Source organism: Stegodyphus dumicola, chromosome 2, assembly GCF_044657685.1.
Source record: "Stegodyphus dumicola isolate Sdum_Otavi_A_Nest chromosome 2, ASM4465768v1".
NCBI classification, from domain to species: Eukaryota; Metazoa; Arthropoda; class Arachnida; order Araneae; family Eresidae; genus Stegodyphus; species Stegodyphus dumicola.
In genome coordinates, this window is record NC_140769.1 from 64,177,740 (window position 1) to 64,196,266 (window position 18,527).

The window sequence follows — 18,527 nt, forward strand, 5'->3', positions numbered from 1 at the left end:
TCAGATCAACAATGTATCTATGTGGAATGTTTCGGTTTTAGATGTGTGCCAAGCAGATACGCAGCAACAGAGCCAAATTACTGATCGTACAAATGTATGCTAAAATGATTTTCTTCAATAACACGGTATTTTATTTAGTGTCGAAGTGAAATTAAGAATCGGGACTCTCCAGATGTTTCATTATGCATGGAGCGGACAGTCAAATGCGCATGCGTTAAGCCTACGAGAAAAACACTGTTGGTGGTTTTCAAGTCCAGATTTTCGATCATTCCGGATAATGGACGTCTGGATTTCAGACTTTGTACTGTACATGAATTTGCATTAATACAGTAAACCATCACTAAGATGGCCAGTCACAAATTCAAATCATTTTTATTATGTGAATGTGCTAATATTGGAGAGATGATATTGAAAATTTTTAATTTAAATTCTCAAAAATACTGGTCATTTTCGGAAATGTTTATCTGTGGGGGAAACTTCGTTCATAGATAGCACTGCAATTAATTATGAAATTTTGCATGCCTTCCACCATTTCAATATATATATCTAAAAAATTTAATGAGAGTGGTATTGGGGATAATATTACTACACAATAGATGGTGTAGGTTTTAAAATATTAAAATTTGTAACAGATGGCGTGAGACATTCTTTAAACAGAACACCTGCTCTCCATCAAGTAATGTGTTATTCACCCAAACATAAACATTCATTTCCTTTTCACAGGTCCATGTGAGTATATATATATATATAAAACCTCTTTTGTTAGGACTTGAATTCTTCATGCTAGTAATGTAAATTAAAATATCTCTCATTTTTATTCTTGTTTGAGTGTTACTTCATGAATAAATTCATATTTCATTGTCTTAATTATTATCTCCAAGATGTTTTTAATTATACTGAGGAAATATGTTATAAACCTTTATTTCATTTTATATGGATATCAATACAAATATATGACTCTTAAGGCTCAGGTTTAATCTTTTAATTACAAATATTTAAAGGATGCACAACAAACAAGTTGCAGCATATTTTAGAAAGAATCTACTATTTGGTACTCTTGGCATAACATATTTGTTGCTATATTGAACTTTTTTTTTATTATTATTATTTACTTTTTTATTCTGTTAACTTTTCTAATACCTTATTAGAACAATTATTTTGGCCTTCTTAAACATGGTGTATTGCTAATAATTATAAATTTTATTCTGTCATAATTATTTATATTCCTTAAATGCATATGCACAAAAATTAAGGAAAAAAAAAAAAAAAAAAAAAAAACACCCCACTGTCCAAAATGTATAAGTTTATTTACAGGCTATGCATGAAATACAAATGTCAACTTTCCGATTCTTTATTTTCTCCACATTTTGCACACACTTTTAGTTTTTCACTGCATTCTGTACAAATAGTGTGATAAGCAAATTTCACAGATTTTCCTCCACATTTAGTGCTAAAATGATAAAATGTATGGAAATTTTAACAACTGAATTAGTAATAGCTTAAAAACAAAAAGGAACTTAAACATAAAAACATTATCAGAACACAATGAAACTGCTCTTAAAACAACATCTGAATAAATTCTAAATGTAAGGAACAATACATTTCTCAGAAATAATTAAAGATTGTCATTTTCAGTAAAATTATAATTTTGAGAAGAAAGAAATATAATAAATGCTTTTATTAAATATAATGAGGAGTTATTATCTTCTTTCCAGTACAAGTAAAACACATAAAGCTTTATACTTCTCTTGATACTCTTTCTAGAACAATATTATCCCTCATCAAGTCTAAAATAAAAGTCACTTATGTAGAAAATGCATAACTATATTGTTAGGGTTTTTGTATTGATTTAGCTATTTTTAAATAAAATTACTTAAAATTGTTTTATATTACTGTACAGTGCAGCATGAGACTTATTTGAAGAAAAAGCTACGCCAGAAAAATTAAAAATACAGGAGCGCGCGCATTCAATAAACATATATCTTGTAATTGTACGCTTTTGCTTTTTGGGAAAAATCGAGAAAATACCAGAATATTCTCGTGCTGATTAAAAAGCTTATAAAAAGAGGGAGGAAAACATCTCAGTTCAGTTGTTTATTTATTTATTTATTTATTTTTTGCTGTTAATGAGTGTAGCGAATTTGCAGTGAAATCGGATTAGCTTTCTCTGTTTTGAATTGAGTTCTGTTGAACGTTCTAGTAGTTACTACTGCTAGTATAACTACTGGAGATATTGCACTATTGTATGCATATCTGTAGGAATTTAAGCATTTTGTTTTATTTGTTGTGATAAAAATAAATTTTATTCACTTTTCATCAGACTTGTGCATTCAATTTATTACGAACCCATACGCACACAACACTTTTTGGTGTCAGGATTGGGGTATTGAATGTCAATCACAAAAGCGATGGAAGAACAGTTGACGCAATTCATGGCAGCCTTTACTGCATTTAAAAAGAGATGAACGATTCTGTTAAAAAGGAGATGAAAGCTAGCCAAGAATCCATTAAAGAAAAGATTGAACCTGATTCAGTAAAAGAGAGAGATGAAAGCTATTGAAGTAGAATTGAAGGCTGTTCAGGAAAAGATTGAAGCAGGTCAAGAAGAAATGAAAAGAGAAATTACCTGCACAATAGAAAACACATTTGGGGCTATGGAAGGCAGAATTGACACTGTTGAAAATAAAACTGGACACACAGAAGAAATTCTTTCTTCTAACAAATAGAAGCGAGAGTTTCTGTCGTGGAACAACAGATTGATGACAGGGTTACTGGGGTCACCAAAGAAGTTGACGCCTTGAAGAAATTCTCAGTGACTGCAGTGAGCAATCGTGATGGTTTTAAATTTTTATCTATGCTTGCTCGTCTTTCTCTGAAGTTATCCACGTATGACGGAAAGAAATCCTGGAAGGTGTACAAGACCCAATTTTGAATAGTGATGGAAGCGAATGGATGGGATTCCCAGGCTAATGCCTGTCATCTCGCCGCTTCTCTGAGAACAGACGCAGCGGATATCATTCAAACTTTCTTAGAAAACCAAAGGCTAGATTTTTGAAGCTCTATCCGGCGGATTGGAGCTGTGCTTTGGCGAGAAATGTTTAAGACTAGAGCAGACTTCAATTAAAATCATGTCAACAGCAGCCAACAGAAACACTCCAGAAGCTTGCCACAGATGTTGAAAGGCTGTCCCAGCTCGGCATTTTGGAGTGTCTGACAGAAAGAAGGGAAATCCTGTCGCTGCAATATTTCATTGACGGCATCAGGGATCCTGAAATACAGAAAGCACTGAGAATGACGGATCTGAAGGACTTAAAAAGTGCTCTGGTGTACACTATGAAATTTGAGGCAGCCCAGCAAGCAACTCGTAGACACTGACACACAATCAGAGCTGCACAGGTTTAAGAGCCAGTGGATCAAATGGCTTTTGGCCTAGACGATTTAATGAGACAAGTCAATGCCTTGAGACAGAATAAGAGTAAGAAGAAACCAACCCTAAAGTGCTGGAACTGCAGTGCTGAAGGGCACATACGAAGAAACTGCAGAACACCCCCCCCAGGCCACGGATGTTAAAACCACTCCTAGCAAGCAGTAGGGAAACTAATTAGGGACCATCTCGCGGGGTGGATGTTGCCAAAGAATGAAAAGCCCGAGTTTAAAGTGCTTCAGATTTCTGCAGTGACAGCCGGCAGTAATGTATTTTTCATAATAGGACATATTAATGGAGTTCCCTTCAATACGATGATAGATACGGGAGCCAACGTTACCATCATCCGAAAAGATTTGGTTCAACAACTGGGAAGGAAATTTATCTCGAGGCCGCCCTGCTTTACCCTAAAGACTGCGTCCAGTGAGAAGATCAACACTGACGAAAAAGTAAATGTTAACATCACATTTGGAATTGCCGCGTACCATTACACAGCATATGTAGCAGATATTACAGATCCTTGTATACTTGGATTGGACTTTCTAAGGAAATACAATTTTTCCTTGGACTTTAACGAATTGCATTCTGACTCTGAGTACATAACGTTATTTCGAATTAATGATGAAGGAATTAAATCTGTCAACAAAATCACAGCACAAGACAATCCCACAATACCGGCAAGAACAAAATTTTTATTTCCTCGATCCATAGCAGATAACACAAATTTCCGCTATGGCATCATAGAATATCCCAAGAACTGTAACAGCCCAAAAGGAGTACTTGTAGCCTCAGCCTATCGTGAACCGTTATCCTGGTGAGAGTTGCCAACGTAACTGAAAAGGAGAGAGTTATTAAAAAAGGTGAAGTGGTTGCAGCATGTACCCTAGTAAACCAGCGTTAAACGAAACATTAACACTCCAGAATCCATGTCTTCAAAGAGCATTACATCAGAGTTATTGCAGAATGCACAATTAAACAATGAGAGAAATGCTGCTGAGCGTGTCATTAAAGATCTTCAAGATGTGTTCTCCCACTCGTCTTCTGACGTGGGTCGAACCAGTTTGATGCAACATAGAATCAATAATGGTGATCAAGCAACATCCAAGGCGTCTGCCGATTGCTAAACAGGAAGAGGTAGCAACACTTTTAAAAGACATGTAAGAAAGCGATGTTATTGAGCCTTCAGCAAGTCGATAGGTATCTCCCATCGCCCTGGTCAGAAAGAAAGACGGTTCAACTAGATTTGCGTTAACTATCGGCGGTTGAATGAAGTTACGAAGAAAGACAGCTACCCTCTTCCAAGAATTGATGATATTCTGGACACTCTTTCTGGAAACAAGTGGTTTTCAATGCTTGATGTAAAGAGTGGATAGTGGCAGGTGGAGATACATCCTGATGACCGTGAAAAGATGGCATTTACTACTGGACAAGGACTTTGGCAATTCAAGGTGATGCCATTTGGACTATGTAATGTGCCGGCAACATTTGAACGTCTCATTAAAACTGTTTTGAAAGGTCTTTCCTACGAAGCCTCCTGTCTGATATACCTGGATGACATCATTGTCGGGAAGAGTTTTAAAGAACATCTAGAAAAGTACTTCAGAAACTAAAAGAAGCCAATCTAAAGTCGAGTCCTGCTAAATGCAAATTATTCAGACAGGAAATGACTTATCTCAGACAGCTCATCTCTGCTGAAGGTGTGTGCACAGATCCTGAAAAGGTGTCAGCCGTTAAAGCCTGTAAACGTCCAGAAAATGTTCATCAGCTGAAAAGCTTCCTAAGCCTTTGCATCTACTATAGGAGATTCGTGAAACACTTTTCTTCCACGGCAAGATCGCTTCACAAGCTCACAGAGAGCAAGCAAATGTTCTTGTGGATAACAGAATGCGAGGATGCATTTAACAACTTAAAGGAAGCTTTAACATCTGTTTCAATCCTGACATATCTCAGCTCGACAGACCATTTATTCTTGACACGGACGCCATCAATGAAAGTGACGGTGCTGTTTTGTCCCAAGAAACAGACTGCAAAGAACATATAGTGGCGTACTGGAGCAAGTGCCAGTCTAAACCGGAGATGAATTACTGTGTCACCAGGAAGTAGTTGCTTGCCATAGTGAAAGCCGTAGAACATTTCCATCATTATCTATACGGCAGAAAATTCATGCTCCGCACAGATCACGCATCATTGGCCTGGTTTTTAAATTTCAAGAATCCTGAACGTCAAATAGCCAGGTGGATACAGAGCCTCCAGGAATATGACATCACTATCCATCATCGGATGGGATAATCCTATGGAAACGCCGACACCCTGCCTAGAAAACCTTGCCCTGAAAGGTGCCAATAATGTTCCAGGGTTGAAGCGAAATATGAGCTGCTGAGTCTGGTCGCAAAACAAATTACATCAACATCGGCTGATCGAGATCTGTAGAGTGATGATGAAGTCAAGACAGACCAGCTGGAAAACCGTGACATTAAACCCATTATTGATTTAATGGAGTCATCAAACAGAAAACATACCTGGCAGGACATTTCTATCTATAAACCTACAACAAAACAATATTGGGCACTCTGGCATTCACTCCATATTTAAAATGGCGTCTTGTACTGCGAATTCGAATCGGATGATGGAAAACTATTCTGATGGCAACTGATACTTCCAAGGTTCCTGATGTCTTTAAAGAATTACATAGCAAACCTGCAGGTGGCCACTTTGAAATAATGAAGACCTTGCAGAGAGTCCAAGAGCGTTTTTACTGGAGTAATGCAGAGTGGTACAAAAGTGGTGCCGATCTTGTGATGCCTGTGCAGGTCAGAAGGGACCGAAGAAACTTAGCCGAGGTAAGCTGCAATGTTACAATCTTTTGAACGTATCGCCTTTGACACTTGAGGCCTCTGCCATGAACTGTTGATGGCAACAAATATAACCTCATTGTCGTTGATTACTTCACCAAGTGGCATGAAGCATATCCTATTTCAGGAGGCTTATTCTACGATGATAGGAAACATCTACAACTTGAGCGAACAATAATGACTTTAAAAAACCGGTATGGACAGCCACCACAACTTATCGGAGACAGCCATTCTCTGGTTCTCAGTTGGAGGGCGGGTGGGTCCATTTGACGTTATTGAAAGGGGACAAGGCTTCAAGGAGCTTTAGACCAATTGCAGTACAGACAAGTGATGAAATTTATAGCATGTGCTGGCTCAAGTTCTAGGAATATTCTCTCATTATTTCACTAACTCATACGCTGTATTTGTAGCTAAAAAAAAAAAAAAAATGGCACAAAAAAGTATTATGACTAACACGCAGCAGAATATGCTGCTGTGTGATGTGAAGGAAAATCCCATTTTTTAAGGGGGATGTGGGATACCATGAAAGCAACGGTAAATAGATAGGAGTAAATGAGTTAAGCTTACTTTAAATCTTTTTAGAAATTAACAATTTTAATCATTTAAATTTATAATCTGATTAATTTGCATTACAATCTAATAGCAAACTAAGTTTTTTTATTTGTTTTTTCATGCTTACATTAAAACAATGTTTTTACGCAATTTATTTTACAGTTAAAATTAGAAAAATATTTCTTTAAGTAAGAAATTAGAAAGAAAATATTTCTTTCTTAATGTTTCTTCCTTTTTTTTATTTTCTGTATCTATGAAAATTATTTCTTTCGGGAAAAGAAATAAAATTAATTCGTTATTACAGTATGGCCGATTGCTGCTATATTCAGCTATCACACATGCATCAAAATGTTTTATTTTAAATAATTTATTCTATAATTAACATGAAAGAAAATAATTTTTCAATATAAAATATATAACCAAAATTATACTAATCTATTCTTTATGTGTGATTAATTCGTATTGCAATTTTTGTCACAGATATATTAGTAATATATATTTTTTTAATATTACGTTGCTCTTATTTTAATTTCTCATACATATAAGAACCGCTTATTTTAGATATTGTTTCTTCTCAAAACATTTTATTCTGTGAAAATAATTAAACTATAGTAATATTATTTTCACAATGGATGTACTAAAGTAAAAATAATCAATGTAGTGCAGTTGAAGAAGTCCTTGTCAAACCAGCATTTTGACACATTAAATAGAAAATTAATAATAATCAATATCTCTTTTACAATATAAAAATGAGAACTCTGCTATGAACAGTTATTATTTTTTTTTAACTTTGCAAAGAAGCAATGATTTTTTAATACTAATAGATTACAAAAGTACTATTTCATAAACAAACCCTCAGTCTTATAGCATTGTTACTTTATAGTATAATACAATAATAATGCACTTAAAATTCTGCTAATATGCCCACCAGCGGCCGAGTGGTAGAGTTGCTGAAAAGGTAGTTCGGTCCGAGGTTCGAATCCCGCTGAACGGGCTGGCCGCATTGGCAGTGGCTTTTCCCATGTGTAAAGTGTATACGAGCCAGTTTCCCTCAGAACGTCCTCCCTTAAAAACCGCTTACAAAACAGTTTTAAATAGTAATAAAATTACACACACACACACAGAGGAAAAAATTTGAAAGCCTTCAGATTTTATATTACGCCCAAAGGGCAGTTTTTTTAACGTTTTGCGTGTTACCTTTATTTATCAAATATCATGTTCTTCACACTTAAACCATAAAATTCAATTCAACAGCAATATCACATAATTTAAAAAGAGCATATCTTAAGAATTCCCGATACATAGTCTCGCGCGCTAGATATGAAAATGTTTTTTTCAACTTTTTTTTTCTTTTTTCCGTACAATGCTACCATTGCTCTTTTTGAAGTCATTGAGTTTCTTAATCAAACACTCATAAATACTTTACAAAATATGAAATAGATAATAAAAAAAATTCCCAGTTCCAAATTTGGGCCTCCAGATGCCTATATTAGAGTGGAAGATCACATTATTAAAAATTCGATGGTTCTAGTTATTGTTGTTTCATCACAAGAAAGTGCAAGAAACTTTAATACATTTATGCAGATACTTCATTATTTAATTTCTTTAAATATAATACAGTGCGATAATATTTGGTGCTAACAATTTGAAAAGTGAAATGCCATTTATTGTGAAACACCGCAAAATGGCAAAATGAAATTAATAGCCCTTCTGAGCTAAACCTTTGGGCTAAAAATGGTTTTTAAAAGTATCATACTAGTAATAGTACTACTTCTGAATTATTTTTTCATTTTTATTTTAGAGCAGTGTGAATTTTTGCGTAATAATAAACGACATTCCTTATTGTGTTCACAGTATTGTTCGTATGGTAGTCCACTGTTATATTTTAAAATAAACTTAAACCTTGCTGTACATAGAGTAACTGCTTCTTGGATAGCTATATTTTTATTAACTGAAGAAGGATTAAGAGCTATATACATACTTATTATCTTCTACATTTTTAAACTATATAATTATAATATATATCTACAATTTCAGGAAAAATATAAATAACCTTCTTTTCAGTAGAAATTGCATTCTTGTTTTCTGAATGTGGCTCCAAATACTCTATCAGTTCATTGCAAATTAAAATAACCATAAATATTGGCAATCTGAAATATGCAATGAAAACATCTTCTGGCAAAGCAAAAGCATCAACATATTTTCTATAAATTCGCTGCTGGTTCAGAGATCTACAACCGTATTCTTCGTTTAAATAGGAAAAACTTAGGGGCAAAAACACAGATAAAGCCGTTGTCTGCTTAGGATGTCAACTGGAAATGCTTGATTGATGGCAGGGCAACACTTTCCTCCGCGCTTCTGATGAGTTCCGTATTCAGAGAATATGGGATGTCAAGCAGACTTGATTTTCACAAGCAGCGACACCTGGCGGCCCACAAGCTGGTGTTGACTCTCAGAGCGTAGAAAAGGCATCCTGATCAAAATGCTGTCACAGTGGTAGAGGTGACGATACAGCATTGGATTTCCAGGTTCCAACACTGGATTTCCAGGAGTGCCTCTCCAGTTACATTCCAATCTAGGAAGGAATTTTACCTTGGCTGTAATGAAAGAACTCTGCAAGCTGCTCGCCACTGACAAAACCCAAATGACACCCTTACATCTTCAGTCGGATGGCATGGTAGAGAGGTTTAATTGAACCATCCTTAACCCATTCACGACCGGCACCTCTGTTACCGAAACGTTCTCTTGGGACGGTGAGTTAACCCGATACGTCGTCTTGTGGGGACGGGCAATTCGCGCTGCTAAGCTAACTTTGGAAAAAAAATTCATATAAATTAAATTTGTCATCTAATTGTTCCAATTTTTGGTACATTATGAGAAGAACATTCAGGTAGTTGTCAGAATTAATTAAAAACCTTTATTGTTATATTTTCCTTAAAATTTTTATAAAATACTCATTCTAGAACAATATATTTTTTCCTTTATCTCACAATTAAATACAGTCAAAAGTCGTTAATTCGGACACCCATAATCCGGACCTTAAAACTAAAAACTTTCTGCGCATGCGTCGTGTTCACGCATGCGCACAGGCATTTACGAGTGCGCGTAAGACCTTTACAGCTGCGAATATTCGTTTGCGCATTTGCGTTTAATGTGTAACGGACGGTATAAGCTAAGCTAAAATTATCTAATTCAGTTAAAGTTGCAGATTGCATTGTTCCTTAATCTTCGAATTGGATCCGGCTTATTATTTTTTGCAGACTGTTAGAGCAATTTTATAAAAGTAAGCTTGAACTTTCGATTATGTCAAATAGAATTTCCGATATATATTTACTAATATGTAAAGGATCAACAAAACGAAAGTATGGTTCGAAATCCGAAATCTGTTAATATCAATTTCACGCCGCGGCGCACAATCAATTGGAAGTTGATCTGTAAGCACTATCCTTATCATCAGGGCAGATGTTTTTATTTTATTTGGCTTATAATTCCTTACCAAATGTAGTATTTCATCTCGATGTACTCCGTCATTGATATGATTTAAATAAAGTTCCTCGTCATTATAATTCGCTTTCAATAGTGAAGAAAGTGACCCAGAGGTTATTGAAAACGAAAAAATTTCGATTGACAAATTAGTCGGTATTCTCAACACAGCAATTATAGGACTTGAACAGGGGAACTTTGTAACTGAACAAGAAATTATGTCTGTTTAATAGAATTAAAGAGAAAGTATTATCACACGAAACGAAGCAACTTAAACAACTTACATTGAAAGAAGTGTTTAATAAAGTAAACAAATAAAAATTAAGCTTTTTCTTTTTGTAAATTTTGATACCCTTTATATCATAATTCTTCTTTATTTCATAAATTACGGTTTCATATTTTTAATTTTGTAATTTCTGCATGCCATCTTACCAGATTTAAACTGATGATCTATAATCCGGAATCGCCGAAGTCCCGACGAGTCCGGATTAATGACTTTTGACTGTATATATGGAAAAATATCCAAACAATCGAGATCTTATTGAACACAACACATTATTAAAATGAAAAAATATTAAAACTGTCTTTCATAAAATTTCAATGTGAAAACAACGAAAAGGAAGCAATATTTCAAAAAAAGAGACATTGTATGATAATCTTTGAAACATGGATGCAAAGTCAACGTTGCATATGTCACAGGAATAGAATATCAGCAAATTTTACTCATTTAACATTTGTGCATCTTCTATGGTCAGATAGCGCTTTCATTTTGCCATTAAAAAAATAGAACACCAGCAATAGAACATTAAAAAAAAAAAAAACTTTTACTAAGCCATACAAAATATTCGTCTCAATGCCGGAAAAATCTAACAGTAATAAAAAAGTCTCTGATAGAACATCTACGCCACTCAGTAAGAGTCATCATGTTATTCAACACATACGAATTAGCATTTGTGTATATTCTTCTACGTTCAGATACTTATATCGCAAAAATAAAAATAAAAAGTACCTTAAGCATGGAGAACATGTCCATTTGTTTATATCAAATGACACAGTTAGTTAAAGAGACATTACATTGCTCAACACCCACCCACGAATCTCCCTCTCATCCCCCCCCCCAAAATACCAAAAATAAAAGACATTGCATAGGAATGAAGGTACACATACTTAACTTTCGATATATTTCCCCATAACAGACATACAGCTACATCTAGTGGCAACAAAAAATTCTAATTAAACGTTCTATCTAAAAAGTCATATGAGGTACGCCCGACCATACAGTGAATTAAATGGTGATTCAAATATGACACACCCGGCCGTGAGGTAATGTTCGCTGCTGATGCATATATGACACGCCCGTACCGAACGAGTTAATAACCTCTCACTGGTGGTTTCCATAAACCAACAGGACTGGAACAACATGTTACCACTCTTTTTACTGACTTATCGCAGTGACTACCTGAGACTACCTGCTATTCCCCCAACTCAGATGATCTTCGGTCGTGACCTACGTCTGCCTTGTGACCTCTTGTTTGGTTGCCCTCTGGATACGCCTTCATCACCCGAGGAATACATCGAAGATCTCCAGGCCCGGTTTGAAGCGATGCACGATTTTGTACAAGAGCGTGTCAACTTGGCGACGGAGAAGATGAAGACCCGATACGACACAAGAGCTACTGGACACCAATTCCACGAAGGAAACAAGGTGTGGTTGTGGAATCCGACTCAATGGAAAGGACTGTCCGAAATTAGAGTCACCTTCAGATGGTCTGTACACAGTCCTAAACAGGCTGAATGACATTGTGGTTCGGATCCGTAAGTGATCGAACTCTAAACCTAAAGTCGTTCATTATGACAGGTTAGCTCATTACTATGGCTATAGTACATAGTGTAAATAATTATAAGTAGTGTAAGACCATGGTCCTTTTTGTTTCAAAATGTGTATTTTATTTGTAATTAGTGTTTATGTTGTTTTTTACTGTAATGTAATGCTTATTGCATTGATGTCTTAGTTGTAAGTTTGGCTTCCTGTCCAGGGATTGTACTGCCCGGGACATGCAATCCTTGGGAAGGGGGCATATGGTTTTGTATTTATTTAGCTATTTTTAAATAGAATTAATTAAAATTGTTTTATATTAACGTGCAATGCAACACGAGACTTATTTGAAGAGAAAGCTAAGCTGGAAAAATTAAAAATACAGGAGCATGCACAATTAATAAATAGATACAGTACAAAGTCCGTAATCCGGACTCGTCGGGACTTCGGCGATTCCAGATTATAGATCATCAATTTAAATCTGGTAAGATGACATGCAGAAATTATACAATTAAAAATATGAAACTGTAATTTATGAAATAAAGAGCAATTATAATCTAAAGGGTATCAAAATTTACAAAAAAAAAAAAAAAAAAAAAAAAGCTTAAAATTTATTTGTTTACTTTAGTAAACATTTCTTTCAATGTAAGTTGTTTAAGTTGCTTCGTTTTTTGTGCTAAAAGCGCATGCATAAACATTAAACGTGCACGCGTAACATTAAACGCGCATGCGTAAAGCATACAAAAAAAGTTTTTGGCTTTGAGGTCCAGATTATAGATCATTCCGGATAATGGACGTCCGGATTACAGACTTTGTACTGTATCTCATAATTGTACGCTTTTGCTTTTCGGGAAAAATCAAGAAAATACCAGAATATTCTCATAATAGTTAAAAAGCTTATAAAAAGCGGGAGGAAAGCATCTCAGTTCAGTTGTTTATTTTTCTGCTGTTAATGAAATGTAATGCTGTTATGTTAGCGAATTCACGGTGAAATTGGATTAGTTTTCTCTCTTTTGAATGAAGTTCTGTTGAACAATTTAGAAGTTAAAAATATAACTACTGTGAGATATTGCAATATTGTATGCATATCTGTGGAAATTAAAGCATTTTGTTTTATTTGTTGTGACAGTAATAAATTTTATTCACTTTTCATTGGACTTGCACATTCAGTTTATTACGAAATTATATGCACACAACAATATATAGTCATAATGTGAAAGAGGAAAATTCAGTAATAAATGAAAAAATTCATAAAAGCAACTTATTTGAAGAGTAATTTGTATAATTACGGAAATCATACATTTAATATGCACTGCTCATCAACAACCGAGTCTTAGAAAACATGAGTAGTTCGCAGTTTTTAGTCCATGTTGGTTTAAATTAAGACAACAGATACTTTTGTGTTACCTCCAATCCCATTTTTCTTCGATGACTTTTATGCAATGAAAGACAACTTCATCTACATCTGTTTTCTGTGACTTTACTTGTCTCGTTCAACACATTTTTCACAGTACTTTTTCGTCAGCTTCTTAGTTTTAAAAATTTAATAATAAGAATCAGAAGTAAGTATAATTTGAAGAACTAGTCACACAGATCCAAATGTTATAACTTTTTTTGGACATTATGAACTTCAGATTAGCTAAGGAAAGAACATGGTAGTTCAAAATATATGGCTGCCAACAGAAACTGTTTTTAAAATAAGAATTGATTTGAGGAGACGAAAATATACTTGACATGATTCATTTACAGCTGGTGTTTTGAAATGACATCTACCAGATACTGTGAAAGACAATACAGTACGTTTCTAGAAATGACAGCTGATTGGGATAATTATCTATGTGAAATTGTCTGTGTGAAATTTACTTTAGTAAACATTTCTTTCAATGTAAGTTGTTTAAGTTGCTTCGTTTTTTGTGCTAAAAGCGCATGCATAAACATTAAACGTGCACGCGTAACATTAAACGCGCATGCGTAAAGCATACAAAAAAAGTTTTTGGCTTTGAGGTCCAGATTATAGATCATTCCGGATAATGGACGTCCGGATTACAGACTTTGTACTGTATCTCATAATTGTACGCTTTTGCTTTTCGGGAAAAATCAAGAAAATACCAGAATATTCTCATAATAGTTAAAAAGCTTATAAAAAGCGGGAGGAAAGCATCTCAGTTCAGTTGTTTATTTTTCTGCTGTTAATGAAATGTAATGCTGTTATGTTAGCGAATTCACGGTGAAATTGGATTAGTTTTCTCTCTTTTGAATGAAGTTCTGTTGAACAATTTAGAAGTTAAAAATATAACTACTGTGAGATATTGCAATATTGTATGCATATCTGTGGAAATTAAAGCATTTTGTTTTATTTGTTGTGACAGTAATAAATTTTATTCACTTTTCATTGGACTTGCACATTCAGTTTATTACGAAATTATATGCACACAACAATATATAGTCATAATGTGAAAGAGGAAAATTCAGTAATAAATGAAAAAATTCATAAAAGCAACTTATTTGAAGAGTAATTTGTATAATTACGGAAATCATACATTTAATATGCACTGCTCATCAACAACCGAGTCTTAGAAAACATGAGTAGTTCGCAGTTTTTAGTCCATGTTGGTTTAAATTAAGACAACAGATACTTTTGTGTTACCTCCAATCCCATTTTTCTTCGATGACTTTTATGCAATGAAAGACAACTTCATCTACATCTGTTTTCTGTGACTTTACTTGTCTCGTTCAACACATTTTTCACAGTACTTTTTCGTCAGCTTCTTAGTTTTAAAAATTTAATAATAAGAATCAGAAGTAAGTATAATTTGAAGAACTAGTCACACAGATCCAAATGTTATAACTTTTTTTGGACATTATGAACTTCAGATTAGCTAAGGAAAGAACATGGTAGTTCAAAATATATGGCTGCCAACAGAAACTGTTTTTAAAATAAGAATTGATTTGAGGAGACGAAAATATACTTGACATGATTCATTTACAGCTGGTGTTTTGAAATGACATCTACCAGATACTGTGAAAGACAATACAGTACGTTTCTAGAAATGACAGCTGATTGGGATAATTATCTATGTGAAATTGTCTGCATTCCACTGGATAAAAGAGGAAAATTGCACAAAAGGAAAAAAAATAAAACTGTAGAATTTCATAAACACTTTATAAATGAAAACTTAAACTATACTGAAAAACGTTATCAGAAAAAATTACTATTAATAGTTATCACAGCACAAACAAGTGCTCTAACTTTATAAAAATATTTTAAGAAAATACAAGAGTGATAATACTAAACAAGAGGAGTATTTCAAATGCCCATTGAGACAAAAATGACTTTTTTATTGCAAAGAACTTCTGATCGTAGACAACGGAAAGAGTAGCACATAATAAATTACAAAACTAAGTTTCAAATTTTTACATTTACAGTCTTTGCATTTCAGGCATGCTTATTTGAAACCTTATTGTTTACAGTTTAATACCATTTAAATCCCTAAAATGGCATTTTCATTTTACATAAGGAAAAGCATTAAATTAATTGAAAAAATTTCCTTAACTACTACACACTCCTTCATTTGATATTTACTGGGAAGAATTAAATATACTGATCATTTCACTACCTCAACATCAAAAGTGGTGATAATATAATTAAAGTCATTATTAGGCATGTATAGATAGGACATCTCTCTCAGATCTATTTCATTGCTAACTATCGTGACATCTATAAGCTCTTTCAAATCAGTCACTAAACATGCATAAATTCACTAAACTTAAAACTTCCCTAGGGGAAAAACAGGAGAAAATATAGGAAATGGGAAGAACAACGTCTCATGAAAGAAATAACATCTGAAATTACCGAAAAAACAGCATACCCACACAGGGTTAATTAGATAGTGAAAAGGATAAAAATTCAAAAGTACGGTAAAAAAATAACAAATCTTTAGTGCAGTAAGTCAAATCTTGAACAAAATATGGTACACAAAAAGGGGGGCAGTTCTGTATCTCTTGTTCTACAGCGCCGATTGACGAAATTCAACTTGCATTTCATGTCTCGAAAGCGCAACTTAGGACATATATTAGATTTATATATAGCGTTGTTCTAATATAGGTATTTTGACACAAAATTGAACTTTTTTTGAAATGACATGCCAATTTTTTTCAATGGAATTATTTAGTGTTTGACAATCTTTAATGATATGCTATGTCAAATGACACTCCTTCGGCAGTACTACTGGGTGAGTTTGGTTATAGCTTAAGCCAGCATTCTGAAGCCTTCTATCATTTCTGAGTATTCCATTTGAGTTGACAAATGGGTTTTATACAGATATTTTCGAACTGCCTATGCTTTTCTTCAACTTAATTATTTTCCTTCTAAATTCTTCTTTCTGGGCCAAAAATTCTCCACTTCAGCTATTACCCACATAGCACAAAAACATCCTTGGGATATCCCAAGGATGTTGCTCGCGGGATATGCGCGCATCCTCAGGACATCCCGCGAACCTCCTAAACACCTCCTCGCGAGTGCTTAATGTCACATCCCGGGATATCCTCAGGACATCCTAACCAAGTCCCATCGACAGCGTGCGGGATGTTATTAGGATATGAACTCCTACTTACTACATCCTCAGGACATCCCACAAACCTCCTAAGCACATCCCATTATATCCTAAAAACATCCTATTATGTCCCATCGACAGCATATGGGATGTTATTAGGATTTAAAGTTCTACTTACTACATCCTCAGGACATCCCGTAATATCCCAATTTCCTCCTAAACTCATCCTCCTGAGCGCTTAATGTCACATCCCAGTATATCCTTAGGACATCCTATCTACGTCCCACCGACAGTGTATGGGATGTTATCAGGATTTGAAACACTAGTTACAATATCCCTTTAACCTCTTAAATACATACTCTCAACTGCTTAGTGTCGCATCCCAGTATATATACAGAGGAAAATTCCAGTGAAAGTATGTGAAGGTGTGATGATCTAAAACCTACTTTTTTTTTACACAGATAGTCTCAAATCGTTCTCCTATGGTTACTATGGAAAAATCAGAAATGTTGAAAATATTTATACAACTTATTTTGTTTTTAAATCTGAATTTGTGAATATATTAAAACTGAGCAAGGAAATTAAAATGAATTATTAATACAAAATATTAAAACTGAAAATTTTGCTTTTATTTTTAAGATATTAAAAATCTTTTGATCATTTCTAAACATCCAATAGCCCCCAAATTGAATTATTCATAATTAAATTATTTTACAAAATCAGTTTCTAATTTCAGTTAATTTGTATTAAAAATTGAAAAATAAAATTACCCATTTAATAATCTTTACATAAATGAATCATCTTTCTTTAAAACATGTAAGGAATTTATAGTGTTTTGATGACACTGTTGGGAAATTGTTAAAAGGAATAAATTGTATTTTTAAAACTAAATCAATTCCTAGCCTCAGAATAAATAAATATGTTTTCGTAACATGAGAATGCTGCAGGCTTTTTTATATATTTAATATTTAGTTGTAAAAATTTGACATTATGTTAACAATTCTTTATATCATTCAAAAGGTAACTCAAGAAGCTGTTCTAAAATTCTATCTTTCTGCTCACACAATTAAAAAAAAAATCTGAAAGGCCTCAGATTTTAGCAGTCACTCAGGCTAAAAGTTTATGAATGCATAGATTATCAATACAGATGGGGCAGTGAAAATAGCAAAACATTTTATAAGATACTGACACCAGAAAGTTATATATCTTCTATATATTTGAAAAATGAAGAAATATATCATGTAATTATGTAGAAATATTAAAATGTTTTCAATTAGATATATCATGAATTAAATGCATTTTAAATCAATCAGATTAAAAATTAAAAAAAAGCATTGTTAAGAACTGTGTGTAATGCTTTTAAATAGCTTGGCTTGTTAGTAAATAATATATTAGATTTTAAAGGTAAATATGTTAAATTTTGCCAAATGGCAAGACTTGAATGAAAAGCGAAACAAGTTTACGACTGACGATATGAAGTCATATTTCAAAACTAATAGCCCTTTTAGATTAAAAAAAAATTTTGAAAATAATTTGCAATGGTTCATTGGTATTATCTTATGCAAAATTCAGTAAAATGAAATTTACCAGTTGAAATCAGCACCAAATTAAACTTTGTAAATTCTAGCGCATGTTAAAAGTTGTCTCATCCAGAATTTTATTACTAACCTTTCATTTCAGAGCAAAATAAAACAGTAATTGCCATTTATATGACAATCAATATCAAAAATTTAAATCTGCATTTTACGCAACATAGAAAAACTTCAAAAGATCTACTGTTTACCATGCAATTAAGGCATTTTAATCTGCTATCAACTCTACCAATTATTAATTCCATTAAGTATATT

General features: G+C 33.8%; 1 protein-coding gene across 1 annotated transcript in view; it reads right to left on the reverse strand.

The window, feature by feature from the left end:
• Positions 1-1,286: 1,286 nt before the first annotated feature.
• The window catches only part of LOC118194625 (uncharacterized protein C9orf85 homolog), a 38,794-nt gene continuing 21,553 nt past the window's right edge, over positions 1,287-18,527 (reverse strand). Inside the window, exon 2 of the mRNA XM_035365804.2 lies at positions 1,287-1,450. Coding sequence (XP_035221695.1) covers positions 1,336-1,450 — 115 coding nt within the window. The 3' untranslated portion in view covers positions 1,287-1,335. The remainder of the gene's footprint in view (positions 1,451-18,527) is intronic.